Source organism: Taudactylus pleione, unplaced genomic scaffold (genome assembly GCF_031769625.1).
Source record: "Taudactylus pleione unplaced genomic scaffold, aTauple2 ptg000848l, whole genome shotgun sequence".
In the NCBI taxonomy this organism is placed as follows: domain Eukaryota; kingdom Metazoa; phylum Chordata; class Amphibia; order Anura; family Myobatrachidae; genus Taudactylus; species Taudactylus pleione.
The window spans coordinates 2,277,102-2,289,483 of NW_028285250.1; the positions used below are offsets into that span (position 1 = coordinate 2,277,102).

Below are 12,382 nucleotides of genomic sequence, written 5' to 3' on the forward strand. Positions count from 1 at the left end.
TTCTCTTGGATTATTATTATTAGAGTAGAAGTCACACTTTACCGCTGTACGTAAATATTACAAATCTTGATACTGGTTATACAGGTAATTCAGTTTCTCCTTTTCATCTCAGGGATAAGGGCAAAATTGCTTTTCTTAAGTGTCTCAGATGTGATCTTTAGAAGAAAATAAGATCAGATCCTATAAATGCCACTTCCTATGGAAAAAAGATTAACTATTATATTAAAGTCAAGATAATGTACTCTGTTCAATGGTATTATGACCATAGGCAAAACTACTGTGCTGGAGAAGCAGCTGGAGAGGTATGCCTCTGTGTATAGACTGCATAATAATGTTGGTGAATGAAACCATTTTATTATGAACGACAGACCGCAGCCCGATCCATTAGCAGCACTGCAGACTCCCATGTGATGCACGGATAGCCTTATGGCCAACTAGAATTATTACTACTTATGTGCCTCACCACCTCAAGCTTAATACACCTCATGTGCCCATAAATAGACAAAAAAAAAACAAACGGTGCATCTATTTGATTGGATGTTAAATATTAGTAAGAATGTATTGTACATTTATATAAAGCACATTGTATGTGATGGCCCAACAATTTAATGGAATTGTAAGAATAAAACTAGATTAAATGCATAATTTCCCAGAGGGATAAAATGCTGGGATGGGAGGGCACGGCTACTGTAGCATTAGTGGTTATCAGTATTATTATCCTTTATGTATATGGCAGTATCAAACCATCCTTCAGGGTACTTATTTATTAAATGTTTGTTAATATAGTACTAGCTCTTTTCTGCATTCATATGTTTGTGTTAGAGTCAGCTAAATGAATGAATATGAACATTTAGGGGTCCATTTATCAATGATGGCATACCCATTGTGATCGGGGCACGATATTAGTGCCCATGATTTCATTGCAGAATGCGATCATACCCCCCTGGATGTATTAAAGAGCACCAACAGGGACAGGGGTTCCGAAATGAGCCTGTCCCTGCGATATGCTGGGAGTGAAGTGATGGCGTCAAAGGTCTCTTCAGTCCTGTGAATGTCGGGGACTACAGATCAGGCCTGCGCGGCAGCCATTGCTGGGGGAGTGCTCCTCCGGGAACCCTCTCCCGGCTAGTTTTGCAATGTGTAGCCCATAGGCTAGGCTGCAGTGGCACAACGCCATCTTTAGATGGCATTAGCTGCAGTAGCCAAGCTCCGGAATGCGACGTAAATCTGACAGCATCGCATCCCCCTATAGAAACCTATGCGGCTGCTGTTAGAAATGGGAGGAGAGCAGCAGATATCGGAGATATGTATTGCTGTTCCTCCATAATACATCTGCGGGATACTTAACATTTGCGGCTATCCCCCGAAAACTGGTGTTTTTGGGGAATATGCCGCAAATAGTTAATGATAAATGGGCCCCTTAAAGTCAACACAAAAGGTGTGGGCAGTAACTCTGCAGAGCAAAGAACCATGTAGAAGGCCATCTATCAAGATTGGAGAAAAGGCATTTTCAAGTTGTTTTAGACCACAGGTTCTCAAACTCAGGGCCTGATTCAGAGCCGCTCGTAAGCGGCCGCTCGTTCGCTCCGAGCGATGTTCGCACATCTGCGCATGCGTATGGGTTGTAATGCGCATGTGCCAACCAGTCATTGCGGTCAGAAATCGTGTGCTCGCAAAATATCGAATGCCTGCTAATTTGAGTGACAGAATGAGGCGTTTGTGGGTGGTAACAGGGGAAGGTGCTTGAAAACGGGGAGTGGAGATCCGAACGCAGGCGTGCCAAACGGTCAAAACGGGCGTATTAAGGGTGTGCATAATTAACAAAACAGCGTCATTGATCACGTCAGTTGGGTGTCTTTTAGCCTGAACTGCTCGCATGATTGCGGTAGGAAAATGCTACCACAAGAATAGCGAGCAGTTCATACGCCTTTCGATGTACTCGATTAATCTAATAAATAGCGGAGATGATGTATGATGCGAGCAGCCAGGGGGCATTTTTTCCAAAATAGCGAGCGCATGTTTAGTTCGCTCGTTCAGACATAGAGGCGTCAACAGACCGCAAAGAGCGAGCGCTCTATTTAAATATCCGGCCCCTTTTTCATAACGACCGTCCGCAAATAGCGCCCGGCTCTGAATCAGGCCCTCTGTCCTCAGGACCCCAAACAGTGCATGTTTTCCAGGTCTCCTCTCAGTATTGCAAGTGAAATAATTAGCTCCACCTGTGGATGTTTTAAAATGTGTCAGTGAGTAATGACTACACCTGTGCACCTGCTGTGTGACCTGGAAAACGTAACCTGTGTGGGGTCCTGAGGACCCAGTTTGAGAACCACTGATTTAGACTATAAGGATTACCAGGCTCTGACCTTCCTAACAAAGGAGGTGGCAGTGCTAAATGTACTAATTGGATTTAAAAATGGATTGGATGCATTTCTTAAAAGGTCTGGTACTTGTAGTTAGAATGAGTCAATTACACAGTTGGGGAGATTGAGCCAGGAAATCATCAACACTCTACTGAGGTTAAGTTGGTACTCTGATTGTTTTTGTTGGCTTTGCCGTGATTGACACTGCTAAAGACCAACTTAAACAGCGCTTGTGAAACGTTCTGCAAGCGGGCACCTTGGTGGCAGCCATCATCGTACATTTTACCACACACCTCACAGAGCCGCGCAGGAAAATGTGTGATATTGGCCTGCCATAAGCCACTGGGGATCCACATAGCCGACCATCTCGCCCGTACATCCCTGGTGATTGAATTGCTTTCCTAGAATATCAAAAAGAAATTTGAACTGGTGTATTCTTTAATCTGACCAACTCGGTGACTTTGCTTGTTGGCAAGTTTCTTCAATGCCTTCCCCCTGTTCTAATTCCTTACATGGTCCTCTATGTTGTGAAAGTGGCTGTCCATATGGGTATAAAGTAGATGTGCATGGACCTCCGCGTTTTGGATCTGGATTCATCTTCATGTTTTGGTTTTGCAAAACCACCCTTCAAGTGTTTTGGTTTTGGATTAGGATAAAACAATTAGATAAAACAGCTAAAATGTCCAAATCCAAAACCCGAGTTCGGTTTTTAAATCCCAGTTCCGAACTGGCAACAGATCCGAACCAGGACTCCGTTCGAACCAGGACACAAAAGTGAATCTGAACCTTAACCCGGTTCTATTCGGAAATTCGGGTATGTTCGGACTTCAGAAATCCAGAGCCGCATGTCTCTAGTATAAAGGTTTGTTCGGTAGCAGTGTTTGCTGTATTCGAATTGTCTCTTTTTGGAACTACTGTACTTCAGAAGAGTAAAAATCTGAGCATTTACTTGCGCTTTACAATGCTATCTATATATATACCCGGTGATAATCTGTTGTTCTGGTATAACATCCCTCATATGTTATTGAAAGACTATTTTTTCCTACATACAAATTTATGTTCACAAACTTTCAGGAGTGCTGCCCATGTTGTCTGGCAGGGACTCATCTGTTCCTCTCAAAACATTTGTTAGAAGCAAAACAGACAGAAGCCTGCCCATGTACCATGAGCAGCTAAAACTCACAACGAAACCTACTCTCTGTGATATAAACAGACATCAGACTAGAACAGCTTGTCCCTTAAGACGCAGCATTTTCTTTCCAAGCATAAAGCATTAGCTAGAGTGTAAATTAAATTGTGCCCACCAGGAGAGACGGATGATTACAGCATGTAATGGGCAGTAGCAGTATATCATATGACTCAAATCAGGGCACGCATGGATTCTAGCTTAGTATGTACAGTAAATACACAGTTTTGAATTGAAGGACTTTGCTTATGATGACAAATCCTACTGCTTCCCTTTCCCTTAATTTCACATGTTTTGAGACCATAAGTAGAATCTGATTTGTTGCTATGGGCAACAGCTCCACTTCTTAAAAAAAAAAAAAAAAAAAAAGGCACTTTAGTAAATATACCCCTAATGCCAGGTACACACTGAGCGATGTGTACCAGTATGATAGGCTATCCTGACAGTCCAACATATTGTACCTTGGCTACGCATTAGAACTAGGTAGTGAACATCAGAACGATCCCTCGTTCTTTCCTTCATTACCTGCAACGGGGCCGCATGCGACATTGTCCCGTGGGACGTGCAGCGCGCCGACTGGACAATAGTGCATGCGACCGCGGGAGCTCACATATTAGCCGTACACACTGAGCGATGCGGCCGATCTGTCGGTTCGATTCGGCCGGAAATGACATATCATACAGACATCGTCTCAGTGTGTACCCAGCATTAGTCTGGGCCACATTTGGATAGTATATGAAGAATCACAAGTCACAGGTTCACCACTTTTACCTTCTACAACACCTGAAAAACCTTGCGTACTTATGGGGAGATGTATCAAGTCTTCTAATGAGTGGTGAAATAGACAAGTAGAAAAGTCACCCATAAATCCAATCAGCTTCTAGTTATTTCATAGAATGCACTTGATAAATGTTAGCTATAAGCTGATTGGTTGCAATAGTCAAATGCTCCACATTCCGCACTTTAGGAGCCTTGATACATCTCCCCTTATTAGGATTCCCAGTGGAATACAGATTCAATGAAGTACTTTGGTGTTATCACCATGAAATCCTATCATCATTTAAATAAGGCAAATTACACCTTTATGTAAGCAAAGTCCTTTCTGGTACAGGTTCCCCCAATTGAAGAGTCAATAATACTTCTTGAAAAAAAAAAAAGTATTAGCCATAGGTCATTTATCCAATCGCAGCCGTGTCTTAAAGGCGACCATGAAATACAGCATACATCAAACCTGCATAAACATGTAACGCGTGTCATGGGACCACTGCCCGCAGCTCCACACACAGTTTATGCCTATTCTTTTCTGGCAATAAAAATCCCAAATTGTGGGGTTAGAACAGCGCCCTTTATCCCTATCAGAGTGCCAAAGCTTTGACCATTCTGTATATGGAGTTCAAGCAGAGTGTTACTCCACAAGATTGGCCACGATGTAGCGCTCTGGAGAAACTACTCTATACAGTACCTGGATAGGTAAAACACAGTAAAAGTGAAGGTCCTTACAAAAACCCTCTACGTGTTCCGGACGTTGCCGGCTTGTGTGCCGAAGCCACTAATCAATAACCTCCAAGCAACTTGCAACATGTTCAAAGGCAACCACAAAAAACCCAAAAGGTGCATTTTCAGCCAAGGCTGGGTCTCGTTCTATATTATATATACCACAAGGCAACATGTTTAACGCCAGCCCCTGGTTTGGCATAGTAAACTACAAATCAATTGTGGGGTAGATATAGAAAACAACATCAATGGAGAGAGCCCACTGGAATGTATTCCCTGGCTCATACCAAAACCTGTTCTCGGTCACCCCCGGAGAGCTCCTTACCATAGCGGCTAGGGAAAGCTTCAGGAAAAGTCTTTGCCTATAAAGACTGCCCTTTAGTATGATCATCTATACAGATCTATCACTATCCCCCCCTTCCTGAATTCAATCAATACTTCCGAGTCTGCCTCTTCAATTACATCAGCCGCAAAGAAAACAAGGTCAAGTACTCGCTCTCTCATATAGAGAGTACAAGGCAGAATCTTTCTATCACACAATCCTAGCACCGGAATCACTGTCATTACAAACCCATGAATCAGCTTGGAAAACAGCCATGGCAGTGACTTTGGGAGAGGAAACCTGGGATAATATTTGTGCACGAATATCAAGGTGGTCAATCAGATAAGCCATAAAAGAAAACTCCTACGTTAGTGGTATCCACGACCTGTATCCTAACAGTTTATTCTCCCAGCCCCATAACCCAATGCAAAAGAATAACAAGTCATTCACTTTACGTGGGCATGCAGAATATAGGGGTCTATGTACTAAGCCTTGGAAAGAGAGAAAGTGGAAGATAAAGTACCAACCAACCAGCTCCTGTCATTTTTCAAACACAGCCTGCAAAGTGACAGTTAGGAGCTGATTGGTTGGTACTTTATCCCCATCCACGGCTTAGTACACAGACCCCATAATCACTCAGCTGCTTTGGAAAGTCCCAAACAAAGTGATTTACAAAAAACAACAAAAAGAACATGAATGGAAAGCACAAGTGCATGGCTACTAACCTGCAGTCTATGACACAATTAAACACAAGAGGAAAGGATGAAGCTTAGACAGCCTGTACTAGCTATACTGTGATGGAGAAAATAACATGTCCAATAGAAACTGAACATACCTGAACAAAGAGTAAGAACTTGGAGTCTTTTTTCTGCCGTGACTTTATCATCTCCAAAGCAAAGGGCTGGTTGCTACAGAAAGTGGCTGTTGCTTGTCTGAGCTTCTCCTCCTCAGGCCCACAGAACTACAGACACGGAAAGACTCTGTCAGACAATTTTCCATAAAACATAGTGGAATGTGAGAGAGAGTATCAAGGTGCTGTGGAAAAGATACTGTACCCAGCTTAGAACGTCATCTGCAATCTGTTTAATAACGGAGTTTTCGTAACGATTTCTGACGGCTTTCATCTGCTCTTTAAGGCCAACTGGAAGAGAACAGAATGAGCCGATGAACAGATGTACTATAAAGCAAACAAACATAAACACACACTGTCTGCTATTTTACTCCAACTGACATGAAGGCTTTTACTGTATCCAACATAGAAGAGTTATTTTTTTTCCAAAGAACTTCTAATGAGTAATCTATTATTTACTTATTCTATGCTGCCAATTACTGCTAAGGTACCAGCCTCGTTTTGTAGTATCACCTTTCCCATAACAAAATAAATACAATCAAAATGTTCCCCCCCATTGATATTGTTCAGCAATCACTGGCTTCCTGTACTTCACAGCTGGCGATTAGGCAGGTTCTGCTGTAGATCTAAGTCACGACAGAAAAGTCCTAAGAATATATTATAAAGCAATTGATCCCAAAGTTGGTGCAAGAAACAGTCCATTTGGATTTTAAAATAAGGGATACTTTAGATGAGGGGTATTCAACATGCGGCTCTCTAGTTGTTGCAGAACTGCACATCCCAGCATGCCCTGTCACAGGGTACGCTGGGATGTGTAGTTACACAGCAGTTGGAAGGCTGCATGTTGAATACCCCGCTTTAGATAGGCATACATAGATGTATCTAAATCTAATGGTGTGTACACACATAGCGATTTAAATGATCGATTTGAACGATATCGTTATCATTACCATTATCGTTCAAATCGGTCATTTAAATGGTCCCTACCAACTCACCATCGACCAGCAATGCGCGGCCATGTATGGACGATAGCGATATCGTCCATTGGCCGTGCATGCCGGTCAACTTGCTTGATATCGAGCAGGATACTATAGGGACCCACGATCGTTTATCGCGGGTCGCTACAGTCGTCGGTGAGTAGGTGGTGTGCTGGATGATCGATATCCATCATCCAGCACACCAGGGATGGTGCATGATGATCAGCCAGTGATATCGCATCGCTGACTGATCACTAGGTGTGTATGCGCCATAACTTTACCAAACTATGCCTCTATAATAACAGTATATAAATATACACTCAAAAATTTGTGCTGTCATTTCAGGGACAAAAAAAGATGCAGTGTGTGGATTTGAAGTCTCATTATCACTATCTCATTGTACATTATATTATACTAGAGATAAGACTACATCGCTTATTTAGAACGAGGATGCAAATATTGCAACTGCGCAAATTTCTCCTATCAACCAATCAGATTATAGCAACAATAAGTATAATGCCCATTAGACTGTAGGGAGCGAGCAGCTCGTTGCTTGTTAGAAGTTACAGCATATTTCTGCAATATACAAGTTTTTATCACGTAAAGCTATAAGCCATATCTTTCCCCTAGTGACTAACCATGAAGCAGCACAATCTCCTCCAGATTGGAAAACACACTTCGTGTTTCAGCGGGTGTCAAGATGTTTTCTCGTATCACTCGCTGGTGAAACACCTGATTGAGGACATTTAGTGTTCGGACATGTGCTCGCTCTGTATAGAACAGTTCTGTAACAAAACGCACACGAGACAATATTACTAAATATTTCAGCATCTTATGAACACAAAGACTTCCAAGCTTGTCCCATAACGAGACCCAACATTCCCTAACAGGTGAAGCAATCATCTTAGAGAAGAGCCTGTGATAAGCCATGCTACACATGAAAAGCGCTTAGATAGAGATAGACTGCACAGGAAAGAATAGACGCACACAAATGACAGACCATCGCCTTTCAGCAACAAAAACATTATGTGTAGAAAGAATTTTAAGTTGCACTGGAAATGGGATGGACTAATGTCTTCGTAATATTAAATCTTCCTTTTGATCTGATCTGTCTCTATTTCAAGAACACATCACAGACATTACATTGATCTCTTGAAACCTACACACTTTCACACATTTCTCATTATACAGGGCAGGATGTGTGAATTACACATGTAAAAGCATTCACACATCTTCCCAGCTCATCAGAACATATTTGAGAGCTGCTGCTCCTGGGATTGATGCCCTCACTCTGCATTCTCCAGAGGCTAGAGCCATTTGCAGGCAGCTTCACAATTAGACGTGAACCCAGCTGCGGTGAAATCATTTTGGCTGCTTTTGAATCATAAAACTGCCTGTAATCTGCTCTGGGAAAGTATTATGCAGGGAATTTTACCTGGCTTATTCCCTATTCGGTTTTACTTACCGAAAACAAAAAGACTGTTTAATGCTGCATAAATTAAGAAGGACTTTACACTCTAAACAAGTGTGTTTGCTGATGGTCAGTGCATTAAATGTTAGCATGGTAATGTACGATCTTTGCTCATAGCAATAATTGCTATTGGCTCACCATGTATGACTTCCTGCTGTTTGATCTCGTGCGGTTTCAGTCCCTGCAGAATATCTCTGCTCACCAGCTGCTGCCAGTTGGGAGGATCCATTTCTAGGTCTGGATCATATAGTTCGTCTTCGCTCTGCGTTTCCCCGAGACCCATGCTGTCCAGCCTGCAAAGGGATCGGCAGTGGAATGATTTCCCGAACTTGGTGTGTATGATACCAGCATAACAGATAATATGAGATATGGTAAGAACTTACCCTTGTTATCTCTATTTCTACGAAGTCCATAGGGTTCCACAGGATACCTTGGGTATAGGTGTGACGTCAGTCGCAGGGCACCAAAGAGTTAAGCTTTCAGCCTCCCAGGATGCACTAGGTCCCCCTCCTATACCCCGCCCCCGGGCCAAGGCACCTCAGTTAATTACCAAGCCATAGGCCGGAGGAGGAGAAGGAAGAGAGAGAACAAAGATCTGGACACATACAAGAATCACATTCTCACCAGAGGGAGACGGAAAACCGGTGACCAGAGCAAAGCCCATCTGCAGCACAGGTGCGACAGGGCGGGAGTCCTGTGGAACCCTATGGACTTCGTAGAAATAGAGATAACAAGGGTAAGTTCTTACCATATCTCATATTTTCTACTTCAGGGTCCATAGGGTATCCACAGGATACCTTGGGGATGTCCCAAAGCAGTATTCTTTAAGGGTGGGGACGCTCCTGTGCAGAAAGGAGAATCCGCCGCCCGAAGGAAGCATCCTGAGAGGCGAAGGTGTCAAACCTGTAATACCTCACGAAGGTATGGACAGAAGACCACGTAGCAGCCTTGCAGATCTGAACTGCCGAGGCACCACGTCGAGCTGCCCACGAAGGACCCACAGACCTAGTGGAATGAGCCTTCAGAGAAGGAGGGACCGGTAGGCCTTCATGAAGATAAGCTTCAGAAATAGCCATACGGATCCAGGCTGCCAAAGTTTGCTTTGAAGCAGGCCAACCCTTTTTACAGAAGCCATAGAGGACAACAAAGCGTCCGACTTCCTAAACAAAGAAGTGCGGTCAACATAAGTCCTTAAGGCCCGCACAACATCCAAAGAGGCCTCACCCACGGAAAGACCCGGTGAGTTAAAGGCCGGAACAACTATTTCCTCGTTAACATGAAACTGGGAAACAACTTTGGGAAGAAACTCGGGCCGAGTGCGGAGCACTGCCCTGTTCCCATGAAAAACCAAGAAAGGGGGTCTACAAGAAAGAGCCCCTAACTCAGAAACACGTCTGGCTGAAGCAACGGCCAGAAGGAAAACAGTCTTAGCTGTTAGCCATTTAATATCCACTGAGCCCAGTGGTTCAAACGGCGGTCCTTGGAGAGCCCTCAGGACCACAGCCAAATCCCAAGGCGCCACAGGTGGAACAAAGGGCGGCTGAATACGGAGAACACCTTGCATAAAGGTGCGCACATCCGGGATTGTAGCAATCCTACGGTGAAACCAGACAGATAGGGCCGAAACCTGTACCTTCAAAGAAGCAAGGCGAAGCCCATGATCTAGTCCCGCTTGCAGGAAGGCGAGAATCCGAGACAGACGAAACTCCCGCGGTGCATAACCTCTCGGTCGACACCACTGGAAGAACGTATGCCACACGCGATGGTATATCCTCGCGGAAGACGGTTTCCGAGCTCGTAACATGGTACGCACCACAGAGCTGGAAAACCCCCAGGACCTCAGCATGGCCGTCTCAACAGCCACGCCGCCAAAGACAGCCGAGTCAGGTCCGGGTGAAGACAAGGACCCTGAGACAGAAGGTCCGGTCGTAGCGGCAACCGCAGAGGACTGTCCACGGACAGACCCTGAAGGTCTGAGAACCAGTGCCGTCTGGGCCACGCGGGAGCTATCAACAGGAGCGTTCCTCCTTCCTGTTTGAATTTCCGGATTACCCGTGGAAGAAGGGAGACCGGAGGGAACAGGTATGCGAACCTGAACGTCCACCGGACGGACAGAGCATCCACCAGAGACGCCCCTTCGTCTCTTGTGCGAGACCCGTACACCGGCAACTTGTTGTTGTGCCGGGACGCCATGAGGTCGATTTCTGGAAGACCCCACCTGTCCACCAGTAGTTGAAAAACGTCCGGGTGCAGGGACCATTCCCCTGGATGAACGTCCTGGCGACTTAGAAAGTCCGCCTCCCAATTTAGCACTCCCGGGATGAAGACCTCTGATATGGCCGGAAGATTGCGCTCCGCCCAAACCAGGATCCGAGAGACCTCTACGAGAGCCGCCAGACTGCGAGTTCCTCCTTGCCTGTTTATGTAGGCCACGGTGGTAGCATTGTCCGACTGGACCTGCACCGGGTGACCCTGGAGAAACCGCTGTGCCTGCAGGAGAGCATTGAAGACCGCACGGAGTTCCAAGATATTTATTGGAAGCTCCGCTTCTGTCGGTGTCCACCTGCCCTGGAACAAGTGTGGACCCGAAACTGCTCCCCAGCCCCGAAGACTGGCGTCCGTTGTCAACAGGACCCAATTTGGAACCCAGAACGGACGTCCCTTGTTGAGGTGGGTCGTCTTTAACCACCACGCAAGGGACAGGCGAACCTCCGGGGTGAGCACAATCGTCTGGAACTTCAGAGACTGAGGCAGCCCGTTCCACTTGGACAGGATCAGGTGCTGCAGAGGTCTGGAGTGAAACTGGGCGTATTCCACCATGTCGAACACCGACACCATGGAGCCCAGTAACCTCATCGCCGAGTGTAAGGACACCCGGCGGCTGTGCAGACAACTGCGCACCCTTGACTGTAAAGCAGAGATCTTGTCCTCCGTCACGAAGATCCTTTGCTGTCCCGAGTCCAATAAGGCTCCAAGATGCAGAATCCTCCGAGACGGGATTAGAGTGGACTTCTGCCAGTTGATTAGCCAGCCGTGCCGTTGCAGCAGTGCAATGGTCAGGTCCAAGTGGTGTAACAGGAGCTCTGGAGATCCTGCCACCAATAACAGGTCGTCCAAGTACGGCAACATGCGGACTCCTTGCAGCCGCAGAGAAGCCGCCATGACCGCCATAGCGTCCTGTATGTCCAATGACACCATGTAGTCCCCAGGTTCCAGCGCCAGAATGATGGACCGTAGGGTCTCCATCCGAAACTTCGGGACCCGCAAAGACTTGTTGAGTGCTTTGAGGTTGAGAATCGGACGATATGACCCATTGGGTTTCTGTACCAAAAATAGATTTGAATAGAAACCCTGGCCCCTCTGGGAGAATGGAACAGGCACTATAACTCCAGCCTGGAGCATAGTGTGCAATACCTTCCGCAGCTCCGTAGCCTTGTTCCGGTCTGATGGTAGACCCGTGGTGAAGAATCGAGCCGGGGGTCTGTGCCGGAAGGAGAGGGCGTACCCGTGAGAGACCACCTCCAGAACCCAAGTGTCTGTCGTAGTGAACGACCAACACCGGGAGAACTGCAGCAGGCGGCCTCCCACCCTGGGATCCCCCAAGGGGAGACCCGGACCGTCAGGCCGCAGGCTTGTCATCTGGCTTGGGGGCCGGACGTCTGGTACTCCATGCCTGTTTCCGGGGCTTGACCGATTTCTTAGGGCCAGCCTGTCGAGGAAAC

At 45.9% G+C, this 12,382-nt stretch overlaps 1 protein-coding gene across 3 annotated transcripts in view; it reads right to left on the reverse strand.

Annotated features, from left to right (window-relative positions):
- Positions 1-12,382, reverse strand: part of ARHGEF12 (Rho guanine nucleotide exchange factor 12) — a 247,100-nt gene that overhangs the window by 54,204 nt on the left and 180,514 nt on the right. For all 3 annotated transcript variants that reach the window (XM_088458720.1, XM_088458721.1, XM_088458719.1), the window contains 4 exons: positions 8,799-8,953; positions 7,828-7,974; positions 6,418-6,503; positions 6,198-6,323 (listed from right to left, as the gene is read on the reverse strand). In XM_088458720.1, coding sequence (XP_088314846.1) covers positions 6,198-6,323; positions 6,418-6,503; positions 7,828-7,974; positions 8,799-8,953 — 514 coding nt within the window. The remainder of the gene's footprint in view (positions 1-6,197; positions 6,324-6,417; positions 6,504-7,827; positions 7,975-8,798; positions 8,954-12,382) is intronic.